The sequence below is a fragment of the Plodia interpunctella genome, chromosome 17 (assembly GCF_027563975.2).
Source record: "Plodia interpunctella isolate USDA-ARS_2022_Savannah chromosome 17, ilPloInte3.2, whole genome shotgun sequence".
In the NCBI taxonomy this organism is placed as follows: Eukaryota; Metazoa; Arthropoda; class Insecta; order Lepidoptera; family Pyralidae; genus Plodia; species Plodia interpunctella.
In genome coordinates, this window is record NC_071310.1 from 7,178,779 (window position 1) to 7,194,750 (window position 15,972).

Below are 15,972 nucleotides of genomic sequence, written 5' to 3' on the forward strand. Positions count from 1 at the left end.
GTATTCAGGGCTGCAACGCCTCAAAGTCCGGCCGGCGTCAGCCTAAAATATGAACCTTAAAATATTGAAGATTCGGTTGTGATTTTACAGCCGTCTCTCTTGTGAAGGAGGAGGTCTTACGTTAACCCTCCTTGGGAATGCTATTGTTGTCCATCAGTTTCCAAAGTTATGTCCCTTTAGTCGCTTCGAACAACATCCACGTCAGGATATAAGGTGGTATTATTCTAGCGAGAGAGACGCAATTTCGCATTTAAAAAATGGACTCTTTCTTTAACATCGAAGCCTTATCAGTAATTGTAATATTAAAATTTTCTAAATTATTGTTCTTCTCGTGGTAGTTATCATCTGCTACCGCAGTATGTCAATCATTAAGGCGATTTCAACAGCTACAGCTGCAGCTACAGATACAGCTCTCAGTGCTTCTCTGGAACCTGGAGTAGTTTATCAGCCATGTATATTCTTCTTCTCCCGACGCTTCACTTGCTTCGGCTTCCTTCCTTGCATAATTAGCTGCAGTTCTTACTTGGGACCTCTCAATCCAGCTTCCTTCTCTTTATTAATGTTAGGAATTCAAACAATTTACCCATCCCCTGAAGTACCGTATCGTTCCTCATTTTCGGAATATATTTTATGTAGGTAACTAGTTTGTAAGAAATCCTTGAATAAATAAGGTAAAGTAAAATACCAAAAATATAATATTATTATGGATGACATCAGGTCGTATGCTCATTGGGTTTCAAAAAGGGCTTTCAATGATGCAGTAGATTAGACTCGGTGATGGCTTCACGCTCTGAATGTTGTGTAAAATGGTCGTGGATGATCGGCGATAATGCCCTTTGTACAGCAGAGATGGAGCGGAGAGAGGAGAAGCGGTGGTGGTGTAATGGTTACGACGCCCGCCTGAGGATCGAAAGGGCCCAGGTTCGAATCCTACTTGTGTCATATGAGTTTGTATACCAATGTGACTCATGTGTAGTAGTTTTCATTGACCACCACTTACTTCCGGTGAAGGAACTCATTATGAGGAAACCTGCACATTGCTTGATTTTCCACTTGTGTGTGAAATGGAGAAGGCAATGGCAAACACTGCATTATTAGTGCCAAGAAAGTTGTGTGTCTTTCATTGCACGTAATGACCACGACCTTAGCCAAGAGGAATATGGCTATGAAGAGAGGTTTTACAGTAATCGTATTAGGATTTATGATTGTGACGGCTTCTGATGGAAGTCTAATTAACAGGATTTCCAATTTACTGTTATACATACTTATTTTGTACTTATCAATTACGGGCTAGGTAAAGACCTAATCAAAGCCTATTAAGTTCAGGGGCATCTTCAATCATAATAACGGTTGTCTCATACTATATTTGAGTCAGATTAGTATACAAACTCATATCTAGTAGCCTTTCTAATTAGAAAGCCTAAATAATATTAAGTTATGTGCAAAATCCACCGAATAATCGACATGATATCGATAAGATTCCATAAGATAGGAGCAGCATTCTATTCACAATCTTCAAGCAAGACTGTTCGATCGCAACAATAGGTCATCTAGAATCACATCGATTGCTCTAGAACTCTGCAACTGAGCGATTTCTTCAATTAACTAATCCAACGAAAATTGAATAACGTCCGTGACCCCCACGGCTAGTATATAAGGGTGGATTTGCGTCCAGAATAGCCAGTTTACCTTTGACTCCCGAGGAGACAGGTTGGCAGATAGGACTTAATATTATTAAAATTAAAATGCTGCGTTTTTTCGTGTTGGGGCTCGTCGCGGCCGCTACGGCCAGCGTCGTCCATGAAGGTGGCTGTCCAGACATCAAACCTGTGGAGAATTTTAACATCTCAGCTGTAAGTTTTCCTTTTTTTTATATTACTAGCTGCACTTCGATGGGAGACGCTCCTGTGGGAAATGGGGAACAGCTTCATGGTCAGTGATTGTTTTATTTTCTTTCAAAATACTTTTTCAATTAAAATGCTGCAAAGTTCTTTTGGTGTTATAATCCAAAAGTAGTAAAAAAATTAAGAAGAAACCATCGCTATGATACTATGAAGATCAGTTTTGATGGAGAACGTGAGAGACTTGCTAAGCAAAATAAGTGTTAGGTAATTAAATTATGGGCATGCGTTTCAAAAGATTTTGTATTTCAATGTTTGGATTGGCACCATAGCTCATCAACGGGTGAACCGATTTGGATGCGGTTTTTTTATTTGATAGCTATTTTTTACAGTTAACAGGTTAACAGTTGTATGGCGGATGGTCTAATTTAAAATCTGGTATAGGCTTCATCGCGAAACGTTGCTTAGAATCCGAGATATTGACAATAATAACATTGAGCGGACGCACGAAATGAATGCGGGCGAAGTCGCGCAAAATCGGGGTTTTCATATCATTGTTTGACACTAACAAATTTATGACTGTGACGTTCCATGAGATAAAAATCCTATAGATGCGCATAAAATGTTGTATAAGCGAATGCCCCCCAAAAGCAGCAAAGGAACGTCCCGATTTTGGCGGGACCTCCTGATTTTTGACTCAAAAATGTACTGTTCCCGCGCGGGCTTTGTCCCGCTTTTTTGGATTTGCAGTCAGAAGCAAAAAAAAAAGAACACGAGATCGGCTTACTTTTGTACAAATCTATAAAATAGGTTTAATTTAAATTTTCAATAAAATTTAACATTTGTGTTCTTATTGAACACGTGAAAAAGATATATGTCCCGTTTTTTTACCTAATAGTTTTCAAAATCCCGCTTTTCTCTTAAAATGAACCTGGCAACGCTGTTCATAAGATTCCTTTTCTCGTGGAACGTCTCGTGGAACGAATATGTATTCCGAGTTTATCGCGTCAACAAGCAAGCCTAAGGAGCTATTTAAATCGGTGCTCTGAACGACATACCTCGAACAGTCTACCGGTTGATCAGAATTGACCTTGACATTGTATAGGAAACCAATTGGTGGGTTCAGATGACCTTCGCGCGTCACCAACCGTGAGTTATCTAATTGACCGATTATCGCCAGAACGATCGACCGTTTAGTCAACAATTGAAAATCCAATTTTTCAATCACAAATTGTACATTCATCAATGATGATGGCTTTATTTTATTAATTGTGGCCTGTGGTCCCGCTACCACCCTATATCCCATAGATGTCGTACGAGGCAACTAAAGTCTTCACAACTAATGGCAATAATATTATTCCCAATAAGGGTTAACATGCATGCGACCGGTTGTAAAATAATAGGCAAATCTTCAAAATTTTAAAGTTTATTTTTATGCTGACTCTGGGCTTCGCGGCGTCGTAGCCCAGAAGATGAGTGGGTGTGATGGTTTACTTTGTTAAATTTAACCTTGGGGAATTTATCCTCACACTTTAGAACCCAAAATGTCGCATACAGAGTAAAAGTAACTTAGTCCTTCTTACTATCTGAGGTTGTGGAATGTATGCCCGCCGTTTCCCTAGGGAATACAACATGGAGATCTTTAAAAAGAGTGCGAAAATATTCATTCAGGGCCGGATAAACTTGGTGTTGCAGGGGTCCAGCTGCGGTGACTACTTCCCATCAGGTGGGCCGCAAGCCTGTTCGCTTGCTCAGTATTTAAAAAATGAGACCAATATTTTTTTTATGAAAAACAAAATGAAAACAGTTTATTTCCACGATGTAACAAATATGCGTAAATTCTGCTACGATTATAAATGGGAAAGTTTGTGAGGATGTGTATGTATGTTTTTTACTCTTTCACGTAAAATCTACTCGACCGACCGAAATTCCCATGGGAGCGTAAGCCCGGGGGCGCAGCTAGAAATATAATAATTAAGTAATATGAATAAATAAGGTGGTGTTTCTAGGTACGACTGTTATCAATAATATTGATCTAATGATAATAAAATAATAACAGCATGTGATAAAAAGTCCAAGCGTTATCAGGAATCAGTAATCGTCATAGGTGGACGATTCTTGGCTGTTGGTATTTTAAATGTATTGCTCGTGATTTACCAGCCCTAAATAAATAATCTTTGTCAAATACCGAGTATAATTCTTTATAAATATATACTCAGACAAGATCCTACAATAGGTATCATATTTTAGTAGACATATTTATATAATGTTTTGTGGAATATGGCGTGTGTTATTCCGCCCTAGGAAAGGACCACTCCATTTCCACTCGTGGAGGTAGTACGAGGCGATTAAGGAATAAAGAGCCTAGGCAGCTGATAGATAGGTGGCCATTTGTAATATCATAGCCAATTTCTAACTTTTCAGAGTTTTTTGAAGCCCTTTTTTTAGTTGAAATATATAGATATAATCTGTCATCGAACGTTTTGCTGGAATCTTCGAAGCCCAGAGAAAGATCCAGCTAGAGTAATATTTGGCTAAATAGTTTTCTCATTCTATGTTACAGTACGTAGGCACCTGGTATGAAGTATCAAAAACGCCCAACCTGAACGAACAGGGAGGGAAGTGTGGCCAAGCTGAGTACAAGCAAGAGGGGGAGACGGTCAAAGTGAAGAACTCCCATGTGGTAGACGGAGTCCAGAAGTACGTCGAAGGTACAGCCAAATTGGCTACGGATGCAAACAAGAGTGCCAAGTTGGTGGTTTCTCTTAAAGTTGGTGGTAAGTAAATTATTAAAGCTATTCAAGAGACCAGCTTTTGCGTCTCTATATTTCCCATAGGAGCAGTTAATTTTACAGGATGAAACGGACCCTATGTTCTTTTCCGTAATTAAAACTATATGTTTGCAAAATTTCAAGAAGTTTGGTTGAGTAGATAAAGCGTGAAGACGTAACAAAGATATAAATAATAAAAAAAAAAATTCGCATTTATAAATTTAGTTACGATAAACAAAATCAAAATCAAATCATTTCATTCAGAAATTAGGCCTTCACAGGCACTTTTTCACGTCATATATTAAATTAAATGATATTTACCAAAGCTACAGACTACTAGCATTTCAGAACGACCACTGCTGAGAAGAAATGCCGAAAGAAACTCTATCTATAGTAAAAACTAGTGGATGAGAGATTTCATACGACATTATTGCAACATAATTTTATTATCTATTAAAAAACCCAAGCAGTGTTTAGGTTATAGTAGATATAATATAATAATATAAACCATACCACTTTCAATGGATGGATGGAGTTTAATCACGAATTTATTGAAGGATTTCTGAAATTGAAATATGGACTTCTCTCTTGGCCATGTTAGCAAAATCCAAAATTGTGATGACGAATAATACAATTAATATAATAATACAATAGCGATACAAAGAAATACTTATACAATATTCCAGCTGCTTCTCCTATCACGCTGATTATAAAAGTCAATCAAGGATGGGCAGCCTGTCACTATTTAATCTCAATTCCAATAATAATGACACTAGACAGCTAAAACTTGGGCGTCCAGTGTCGCAATTCTCAGCTCTGTCTACCCCGCAAGGGATAGACATGATAATAGATATTTTTCTGTATATTTTCAGATCAGAGTCGTGAAACACCACTGAGCGTAGTCGCTACTGACTATACCCACTATGCTGTTGCGTACAGCTGCAAGTACGACGATCAGACCAAGGCACACACAGGTAAGATCAAGTTCTTAAAGTTCATAGTAATTGTAACTCTCTTATAGTAATAATTCATAAATATTTACCAATAAATTATCATGAGGAAATTAGCCGCAGAAATTTTAATTTCTGAATCAAAATTTTAATTTTCAAACATACCTACATATTTAAATACAATTCTGTTTTATAAGTGGGCGAAGCCGCGGGTAAGCAGTGAGTTTCTTAATTTGTTTTGATTGTTTCATGTAAGTAATTGTCGAGATCAATATGAAAAGCTTTGTATGTGAATTGAGTTTTTTGCAATTTTTTACTTAACTACGACATTGTGACCTTTCTTTATAAGTTTTTTTTTATATTGATACTTACACATTTAATTTGTATTCACGGGTGATAAATCTTACATTGATAAGAACTAGTAGCTTGGCAAATATATTAATTATTAAAGATGATATAAAACTACTTCCTTTTGTTGCATTTAGATATAATAAATCCTGCCCAGTAATCGTCTTAATTCAATCAAAAAACTTATTAAAATTTGATAAGATTAAATAATAACTCTGATTTATGCACGATACAGATAATATTATATTTACATTTTGTCTTTAAAAAGTACTTAAATACATTTCATATCATCATATCTTTCCACGCGTCATCACTTTGACGTAACTGTAATTCTTGTAACTATATTATCAAAGATGCTTGCACAAATCTATGTATTATCTACACATTACTTAATTTTTCATTTATATGTACATTTATCAACTTATTTTTATATTGTATACTTTCGTCCTTTACTTCCTAGAGCTGAATCTTCAATATTTTTGTAGACTCCGTGTGTAGTAGTGTAATGCAAGCCGGTACAAGCAATGTTAAGTAAGACAGAACGATATTCTGGCCAAGTATGACGCTTATGTCCTATTTTGCTATGTTATTATCTGTTATACTAGATAATGTGACAGTTAAGAAAAAAAAAAACGGGTTGTACTGCGGTAGTGCCGGCAGAAGTGAAATCTAGAATATTAACGTTGCGCATTTTTGACGTCTTACGAATTTTCGATCAGTTTCGCAGTAAGACGCAGCTAACCAATCACAGTGTGCCATTGTGACGCAACATCAACCATACCGCAATGTGATTGGTTCGTTGCGTATCACTTCGAATCGATTCGATAGTGAGAAGTGAAATGCAAATCCGCACTTCGCCCCCATGTCACGTGTCCTGACGCGAGTTTTAACATTTTTTATTTACCTATCACAAGAAGTGCACAAGGCCGCTAAAGAAGTTTTCACTTCAAATAAATCGTATGTGTCACACTAGAGTGATAAAATAGTGTTGCATAGAGTCGGCACCAAATGTAAAGTCCAATGGAGCAATGATGATTTTTAATTCCTGTGATTTTTCATTCTCAGACTCAGCATGGATCCTCTCCCGTAGCAAGGGCCTTGAAGGAGACGCCAAGAAAGCCGTGGACAACTTCCTCAAAGCCCACACCAAGGAGATTGACTCCACCAAGCTGATCGTGACAGACTTCACTGAAGAAGCGTGCAAGTTCACCAGCAGCAGCCCAGTTACTCAGGCGCAGGCGCAAAAGAAACAGTGACTAGAAAAGAGCAAGTTGAAGACATGTTACTAGAATAAGTTTTGGTTGGCAGTTTTTTTTAAATAAATACAATTTTCTGATCGAAACTGGTATTTCATTTGTTTATTATCTTTTTTATGTCGAGTCGGAATGGCTATTATCTGCCCCTGCAAGTCGAGCATATAATTTTCGATAACAGGTTGTGGCTAGTAACTATTTGGCTCATAAAGTAGGTCTTGTTTAGCTTCATTAATTTCAACTAATATAATAATTCTAATTTACCTAGATCTAAATTCTCGAGAGCAATATTCAGTGCTATTGGGTTTGGACATCAATCACTGAAAACAATTATCTCACTTGAAAGAATAAAATTAATATTTTTTTTTATATAAGCTTTATTGCACAACAGGCCGACTTAGTGCTAAAACTATTAATGGTCCTGATGTGAGTACATTTTTTGCAACCACATAGCATTATCTGTAGGACCTGAACTATGTGAATATATATTTAAATAAATATTTAAATACTAGATGTCACGCGGGGCTTCGCTCTTATGGGAATTTTGAGACAAAATATAGCCTACAGCCATCTTGGATAATATACCTACCTTTCAAGTGGTAAAATAATTGTTGATATTGGTTCGGTAGTGTTTTCTCTTTTTATAATAATAGTATAGATAAAAAATAATATTTTCTTACTATTACTTATTCGGACAAAACAATTCTGGACCTGACATTTTAATTGATAATCCCACCCGATTAAGTCTCACTTTCATTTGCACGTGTTTAGCTTTACTACGTAGTAAGTAGCCGATTCCTGTCGTGACGGTACGGCCACGTCTTGAGTAAACCAATATAACGGGAACAAATGTCAGGCCGTACCATGCGGTCCTGGCATAAGGTCCAAAAAGTGCTGGCTTGAAGGTCGTCAAACAGAAAATAGAACATTCGTGCCCCCGATCTGATGACGAAGGACGGTGAAGAACCTACGAAGTAGAAAAAATAGTCGGAGAGCCTATTGGGAAAAACACTATGAATGTAAAAGGAGGAAGTTTTACGGTTTCTTTGGTTCATCAATCTTTTTTTGAGAGTTGTGTCACTGATTGTGGGCGTTGTGGTGATTAATGTTTAAATGTGGTCCGCGAGACTCACCTGCATGCGATTGTGGTGTCTGTACCAGTCCATCCACCACATTAACCATAACAGCTCTAATAGGAGATTTGGTTCATCGAATCGATTTAAGTGAAGAGATTGCTAAACTTATTTGGATTCTAAACATCCTTCCTACGAATCCTACTAATATTATAAATGCGAAAGTATGTGTGTATGTATGTTTGTTTCTCTTTCACGCAAAATCTACTGGACCGATTATTATGAAATTTGATACTCGAGTAGAATATAACCTGGAATAGAATATAGGTTACTTTATATCCCGAAATTCCCACAGGAGCGAAGCCCCGGGGAGCAACTAGTAATTGTAAGGTAAGTATAAGTTATGGATTTGTTTTTACAAAAAAAAAAAAACAAAATCAAACTCCGAAGACAATTTTTAAATCACAGATATATAACAACATAGAATCTACAAACTACCAGAAGTTAGTGGTGAAGAAATCTACTCCATACTGGTCTGTGTACGAGCAGCTTTCTTCGGTGAAATCTTTAAAAACGAAAGCGTTGCGGTGCGCAGCCAATTCCGTGTATTTGGACAGCGCGTTCTCCATCTTCTTCAAAGTGTCGCCATGAAGAGTATCCTTGCTTCGAGATAAGATCCAGGTGAATACTGAAATACAAATTACATTTCTAAATTAAGGTAAAACTTTATTTCACATATACATCACATAATGACATCAAACATGTATTGACGACTGCCAAATTGCAGGTATTGGTTTATATTATTCGACACGACGAGAATATCTATGCTTTGTCTTTGTCCTATTAAATAAAATTTCACTAAACAAATATCGAAAATATAATTATAATAGTCTAGTCTAAAAGTAAATTGAAATCACCGTCCAAAGTTTTAAATTATTATTTTGTAGCTGTTCGTAAAATTTAACAACTATGCTCCATTCCATTTTCTAGAAAACTGATCATTATTTTTCTAATCTTTATTTTTACTTACCATAGTGCATTCTCGCTTTTTTCTTTAAAGATTTGCAGGTATATGCGATTGCATAGTTATCGTTGTCCGTTGATAGAATGTAGAAAGGGAATTGCAGGACTTTGTCTGAAAATAAAAATTTATATCATACCTAATTTAGAAACTAAAATAATTTATCAGAAGAAGCAGTTTACAGTTGGAACCCATCAATATCGTTCTACCATCTGTTTCGCGGTCTCCCTCTGTGTTTACGCCCTTCTGGCACACATGGCATTCAAGTTAGATATTTAAAACAAAAAATTGTGAAAAATCCTACCAAACTTGGCTGTTTAAAAAAACTTACTAAAGGTATATCTATTTTATTTAAATGGATTTGTTATACATGTCACACATGCAATTTTTTTGTCTTCCCATTTAAGGAATGTATAATACTGTATTCTTTTTGGTATCTTCAACTGTATTTGCTATTGGGTCAAATTCAGTCAGAAACTTCTGATTTTCAAATAAAATTATGTTTTAGTTTGATTTAAGGAGTGATGATTTGGTTGATTCCCTGCCAGGGTGGCAGCAAACTGCCATCAATAGAGATTCATTGGAAGACGGAATGGCAGATTCAGCAGTGGGACAATTACAGATTAGCAAAAAAATCCATATATCAAAATTACCTCCATCTTCATGACTAACAATAAACTGCGCTTTGTTCCCCGCATCGAAAGTAGGGTCAACTCTAGCGAGGTATGACTTCTGGGTCCTGTTTCCATCAGTAGTGACGAAGGTCTCCCTCAGGGTGTAGCCCATGTTGTCCTCCTTAAACTCCAGGGTAGCGCAGTCGTAGATGGCGCGGCCATCGCTCGCGAAGCTGGCTGCGTTATACCAGATGCCCGAAAACTGGAAATGAATATCAGTAATATTTATTTATTTGCCAGCTGAGTGCACAACGATGATCTTAATGATTACATAGTTAATTATAATTTAATATGAGTAATATAAATGTATTCACATAATAGAAATATCCTATATGAGTGTAATTATGTCTATTTTTTGCGCTTTATCTGAGTTTTTGTAGCTGGAATTATAAGTATGTGACTGTTACTGTCTTATTTTTACATATGATGTCTGTTTAAATATGATTTTTCTGAAGATATATGGGAGCAGCGCTGCCGGCCGCATCCAAACCATAGACAATGAGATATAGAAATTTTAAAATGTTTCTTACTAACTTATGCTAGCGGCTTCGCCCACATTAAGTTTCCGAGATGAAAGGTAATCTATGTCTTTCTCCATACTTCAAACTACATGTATGCAAAATTTCAAGAAGATTTGTTGAGTAGATAGAGCGTGAGGAGGTAACAAACTTACTTTCGCATGACTAATTATAAGTTAGGATTAGTTGAATATCCTTTTATGTAAAATACGTTTGCATGACAAAAATTACAATTTACTTGAAATCACTTAATTGAAATTAAAATTATCTACCATTATCATTTTAAAATATTGGAACATGCAGACTGTACCTACCTACATCTAATGTTAGTCATCTATACACGACAAAAAATAATGATAAGAAAACATTATTAATTAAATTGGGCATGTAAATATTTGACATTAAGTTAATAGATTTTTTTTTCATTACTATTTTATCGAAAGGATTACGATTGTTAATATCATTAAATATGTAATGGATAAATAAATATATAGGAGGATGGATTGAAATGAAAATAAAGTTTGACTTCTTCTAAATACCTTCTTCGGCTTTGGAAGTATTTTATAAATAGAAAAAATGATTTGTGATGACCAAGGACAGGAGGAAAATAGAAAGAGAAGGAATAAAAAGAGGAAGAAAGAACCTCGCGTATTAGAAATGTTGTAAAACGTTTGGGAGTGAGTAAAGATCAACTATGTAAGGAAGAGACATGTTCCGTAAATCATTATTAGAATGGGAAAGGGTAAAGGAAAAGATTAATCAAGAAATACTTGTACCTTTGTATAGTCCAGGTTCTCCTGTAATTTAACATCGGGACATTCCCCAGGCAGGGTGAACTCAGCTGAGAGAGCGCCAACAAATACCAAACATAATATAAACAGCTGCATGTTAGAACAAGCAAGCTACACGAACGTAAGATCTCGAGTGGACCCACGCGGCAATTATTCAATAAACGGACCCCTTCTAAAGCGGTATTATACTGTCGCGTAAATCATCTATATTGTCTTTTAATATGCACATCCTTAACTATTTTTAGAAATATGGAACGTTATTTGCATTGGAATTTGGTGGCCAAGATTTATAAGAATTCCTCATTTTACTCGCTTTTAGTTAAGTTTGATTGTTACCTCTTCATATTCTATCTACTCAACAAATCTTCTTGATATTTTGCAGACATATAGTTTGATGTACGTAGAAGGACACCTTTCATCCCGGAAAAATAACTGATCTTGTGGAAAATCCCGCGGGCTAAAACTAGTTTGTAATATCGTATGGTAAATAAATAAATATGTTTGTCGGGTAGATTTTTGTAACTCCAATTTGGAGGCAGAAATGTTCGACCGATGGATCTGAAATTTTGGAAATCATTTAGTTCCATTCCGGCGATTTCTTACGTTATGTGAACCCTGGGCACTATATAACAGAAATTACTAGTAGTTTACGAAATAAGTGAACTACGGGTCCAAGATTTTGAATAGCGGAACACCTAGGAGAACCACTTTGGTTTTCCACGGGTCAGAAAGGCCATTGACAAGGCATTATGCATCGAGCTACAAAAAAATCGAGCAGGTATATTTTTAAAATACGGTATAATTCGGAACTAATGTAAACGCGTCTTTCGTAATGAGGTTACCGGGTTCAAATTCATAAAGGAATCAATATTGCGATAAACAATTCGTCGAAAGTGATAATAACATTTGTTACTAAGAATTGTTATTATATTTATATAGGACAACAACAAAAAGCATGCGAAGTCGCGATTATAGCTATATAATCGCGACTTCGCCTGCTTTTTGTTGTTTTTTGACATTTAGTCAAAAAACACCAAGTATGAAACTTTACGATTATGAATATTTAACATTGCATTTACACACCTACTTTATATGAAGAAAACAACTGTATTTTCATATCTTTGCTATAGTTTTTTTCTCACTTCTATGTCTTACTTCTAAAGGTATGACGTGGTATGTATTACGTAATTATGTACCTAAATGGAAAAAGGTACTTTGTTGTTTAGTCGCACCCCATCATACCGTATCGTATCGCTTCGTATTGTATCGCTTCGTATCGTATCGCTTCGTATCGTATCGCTTCGTATCGTAACGCATCGCACTACTTCAGAGAATTAGCACGGCTTATAACTAAAATTATATAGCTCCTGCTAGTTACATTCTTCCGTTCCTTTTCATCGTTTATAGTCAGCTTTTCCTCGTTAGTTAGTAGTTGTAAAAATATATTGATTTAATCTATTTGTGTGGCTATTTACAAATAAATCTTCTTAGAATTAAAGTGATTTATCTGGCGTCACAACATTTGCAATTTGAACTGAGATAACCTATAAGTTGTTAACTACTGAAGTTTATTTGTATTGAAATCTCAGAGTGCCTTGGTCGCGTTCATTATGTTTAAGATTGTTATATTTTGTATAAGTTTGTATGGTGCTTCCGCCTATTTCACTTTACCAGACAAATGTCCAGAAAATGTTAATTTGCAAGAATATTTTAGACTTCAAGATGTAAGTCCAAACCATCTATTTACTTACGAGTAAAATTGTGTTTATATTGATGTGAATGGGGTCAAATAAAAATATTTATAGGGTTAAATAACATTTGATTTATAAAAACTTTAAATTTGTGTAAATTTGTAATTTACCTGCTAGTTAAATTGTTTATTTATTAAACTTTATTCTTTCAAATAACTTACTTACACCTTTGAATATATAAATAATATCCGAGATAAATTTAATGCCAGCTTTATACTAGTAGCGGTAGGTAGCCGTTAAAGACATGTCAGAAACCTTAGGTGACAAATAAAATCTTAGACCAGTAGTGTTACCAAGTAAAACATTCGAAAAGAAAGAAATACTATCGGCAAACAGTTCGCCGAACTTTAATGGCTTCGACAAATTGAGTAACATTATTAAATTTATTTTCCAGTTTTACGATACCTGGTACCAAGCCTATCATTTCGCGAGTGACGGACAACAGAAGAACAACTGTTCTACGTTAAAGTTACTCAACACACCCACAGGAATCTACCTCAACCAGTCCAGGGTAGACCGGGGTTTATTTCACAGATACAGTTTAGGGAAACTGGAGATACCTAGTGACATAGAGAAGGGATCGAATTTGGACATCACATTCACTTATCAGAATGCTCCTAGAAGAAGTGAGTTTTCCTTTCCTATATTCTTCCGTATTCTCAAGGCTGAGGGTTACCATTATGTGAGATATATAATGAATTTCTTCGCATTCTTAATGTAGTCGTTGGCCATTGCCTTCTCTATTTCACACACTAGATGATAAATCATCGACTAGAATGTATGTTTCCTCAGAATGTTTTCATTCATCGGAAGCAATTGGTATACCTTTCGGTCCATAGTCGTGGGCCAACACCGCTTCACAGGTGACGGTGAGTTTTAGTAGTTATTGGTAGCTGATGGCGATATACGTTAAAAGTTCTACTTCGGTATTGTGTGGTTCCGTCCTAGAATAGGACCATATATCCTCTCGTGGATTTTGATTTGGACGAAGCGATTAAATTTACCCATTACATAATTAACCCTAATTCAAATATAGACTACCGTGGGAGGAGTCGCGAGCAAGCTAGTTCCACATATGTACGTACACATCTATTTTATGATTTCAGTAAAGAATAGAAGATATCCATTCCATATTCTGGCCACTAACTACCACCATTACGCCACTGTGTACACGTGTCAATACAGCCCACTCATCAACAAACATTTCAGTGAGTTTCATCAATTTATTTCGATAAATATAACAACATCTAAGTACAGTTCTATCTTGAAATAGATTTTAATAACAAGCTATTATTCCTGTATTTATAGTAACATGTCAGCAGTTTCTGTGATTGCGACAAATCTTTGTCAATAATTAGATATTTCTGTGTATTGTCCATTATTATCTGAATTAATTTCGAAAATACCTTTTGATTTATCAGCGAAGCCCGTGGCTGCACTATATTAAAAATCTAAATCAAAGATAACATTGCAAATTTTGTGCCTATTAAATATTAAATATATTTTGGGTAATGAGTAAGAATTATATTATCATCTGTAACTATTTTTAGTGTCCTTTCTCTATTGGCCACTGAATTTCAAAAATCCTAAATTTGCCTATTATCAATTCACTATTTATGTTTTTTCAGTATACGTATGGATATTATCAAGGACACCATCACTGAACGAGGTTTCCAAGACATTGGCCATCAAGCCATTGAGTCAGATTGGTGTAGACCCAGAGACGTTGGTAAAAGATGACAACTCTAACTGCGCACCGAAGTATTATTCCGATGAGGAGACTGAACCCATGACATTTAGATACCCTGTACCCATTTAAATGGGTGTAATACATGTATTTGTTATATTTTATTTTTTATTTAACAAATAATCGGTGGAATTAATGGGCTTTTCACACCAGTCAAACGACGGATAAACGGCAACTGCAAAATGAAAGTATACCGAAGACCTCACTCTAAAAAATAGTAATATTTTACTATTTTTAATAGTTAGAATTTAGTCTTTAAATCGATACGATCTTTATAAACAATATTGTTGTTTCTACAGACTTATATATTTTTTCTTTCACAGTAAAGTTTATTTTAAAGTTAAAACCACAATTTGTTTTATAATGGAAACTTTGAAGGAAATAAGTGGACGAAAAAGATGATTTCATTATTACCAGATTAACCGATTAGACATGAGCGACTACTTGCCGTTTGATGGTGATAATAATCAAGTCAGGTGTCTTTAGGCAACTTGCGAAAAATCTGACACTGATGTTATCCACAACACACTCTATATAAAAGCATTTATTTTGGTATTCCTATATTGTCGTAAATAACAAAACGAAAGTGATATTATGTTACTTTACTTTAATCATTGTTTATATAATTTTCCATATTAACGGACTGCACATGGGCTGTCCAGTGGAAGTCACAGTCAGCTTCACTTTGAGGAACTGGCTCCAGATATGCTACACTTGCGTAAGGTATCGCATTTAGTTCCAAACGAGCCTTGTCGCGTGTCTCTGTGTCTAAGGTTGAATTTCTTGACAGAATCCAGGCTGAAACTGAAACATAAACTATTAGTCATAGTCAGAAAGGTTGTAAGAAGTGTTGTTCTTATATCGTCAAGGATAAAAGCATGCAATGATCTAACAATGTCGCCCAATACCGCTAGGCGCGGGAAAGAAATATTAGGAATCTGAGATCCTATGCTCCTACCTACTTCTACTACCTCGTACTGTGGCTGTATGGCTGAGGAAGATACTGAGAAAGCTCAGAGGAACCTGTGTCAGTGCACCTATGTTTCCATTTGTGCCCCGTGAGTTTTGATTTTAATAAATAGCTTCTATTTAAATGCATCTTGATGATCTATCTACAAAATGGAGACGGCAATCAGAATATAAATTTGATAAAAGGTATTTCATCGTTAACTCCAACGAATACTACCGACAAGTCTACTAGTCTACTACTATATACGGATCTGACCTCACGTAT

The 15,972-nt window shown here is 35.7% G+C and overlaps 4 protein-coding genes across 5 annotated transcripts in view; 3 read left to right on the top strand and 1 right to left on the bottom strand.

Moving 5' to 3' along the window:
* The first annotated feature begins 1,691 nt into the window (after positions 1–1,691).
* LOC128677300 (bilin-binding protein-like) lies at positions 1,692–7,252 on the top strand. The gene is made up of 4 exons (XM_053758046.2): positions 1,692–1,853; positions 4,405–4,618; positions 5,485–5,586; positions 6,976–7,252. Exons 1-4 carry the CDS (start codon positions 1,746–1,748, stop codon positions 7,164–7,166), a joined length of 615 nt encoding a protein of 204 aa, XP_053614021.1. The 5' UTR covers positions 1,692–1,745; the 3' UTR covers positions 7,167–7,252.
* A 1,421-nt stretch (positions 7,253–8,673) lies between these two features.
* On the bottom strand, positions 8,674–12,831 carry LOC128677299 (lopap-like). Its single transcript, XM_053758045.1, has 4 exons — positions 11,226–12,831; positions 9,911–10,133; positions 9,267–9,371; positions 8,674–8,924 (listed from the first exon to the last, which is right to left on the bottom strand). The coding sequence occupies exons 1-4, from the start codon at positions 11,334–11,336 to the stop codon at positions 8,731–8,733; spliced, it is 633 nt and encodes a 210-aa protein (XP_053614020.1). The 5' UTR covers positions 11,337–12,831; the 3' UTR covers positions 8,674–8,730.
* Positions 12,830–14,837, top strand: LOC128677298 (apolipoprotein D-like). Of its 2 annotated transcripts, XM_053758042.1 has the most exons (4): positions 12,830–12,964; positions 13,386–13,617; positions 14,098–14,199; positions 14,620–14,837. In XM_053758042.1, exons 1-4 carry the CDS (start codon positions 12,851–12,853, stop codon positions 14,808–14,810), a joined length of 639 nt encoding a protein of 212 aa, XP_053614017.1. In that variant the 5' UTR covers positions 12,830–12,850; the 3' UTR covers positions 14,811–14,837. The 2 variants fall into 2 exon arrangements, with proteins under 2 accessions (XP_053614017.1, XP_053614019.1); XM_053758044.1 differs by lacking the exon at positions 14,098–14,199.
* A 333-nt stretch (positions 14,838–15,170) lies between these two features.
* Positions 15,171–15,972, top strand: part of LOC128677322 (lopap-like) — a 3,371-nt gene continuing 2,569 nt past the window's right edge. The window contains exon 1 of the mRNA XM_053758071.1: positions 15,171–15,209. Within this exon, the coding sequence (XP_053614046.1) occupies positions 15,171–15,209 (39 nt within the window). The remainder of the gene's footprint in view (positions 15,210–15,972) is intronic.

What these genes read in the sequence shown, in the direction of transcription:
- LOC128677300 (XM_053758046.2), top strand. Translation starts at nt 1,746, where the DNA reads ATGCTGCGTTTTTTCGTGTTGGGGCTCGTCGCGGCCGCTACGGCCAGC. An exon ending in GGTTTCTCTTAAAGTTGGTG is followed by an intron (nt 4,619 to 5,484) that starts GTAAGTAAATTA and finishes GTATATTTTCAG; the next exon opens with ATCAGAGTCGTGAAACACCA. An exon ending in TCAGACCAAGGCACACACAG is followed by an intron (nt 5,587 to 6,975) that starts GTAAGATCAAGT and finishes TTTCATTCTCAG; the next exon opens with ACTCAGCATGGATCCTCTCC.
- LOC128677299 (XM_053758045.1), bottom strand. Translation starts at nt 11,336, where the DNA reads ATGCAGCTGTTTATATTATGTTTGGTATTTGTTGGCGCTCTCTCAGCT. An exon ending in AGAACCTGGACTATACAAAG is followed by an intron (nt 10,134 to 11,225) that starts GTACAAGTATTT and finishes ATTCATTTCCAG; the next exon opens with TTTTCGGGCATCTGGTATAA. An exon ending in TGTTAGTCATGAAGATGGAG is followed by an intron (nt 9,372 to 9,910) that starts GTAATTTTGATA and finishes TTTTATTTTCAG; the next exon opens with ACAAAGTCCTGCAATTCCCT.
- LOC128677298 (XM_053758042.1), top strand. Translation starts at nt 12,851, where the DNA reads ATGTTTAAGATTGTTATATTTTGTATAAGTTTGTATGGTGCTTCCGCC. An exon ending in AATATTTTAGACTTCAAGAT is followed by an intron (nt 12,965 to 13,385) that starts GTAAGTCCAAAC and finishes TTTATTTTCCAG; the next exon opens with TTTTACGATACCTGGTACCA. An exon ending in ACTCATCAACAAACATTTCA is followed by an intron (nt 14,200 to 14,619) that starts GTGAGTTTCATC and finishes ATGTTTTTTCAG; the next exon opens with TATACGTATGGATATTATCA.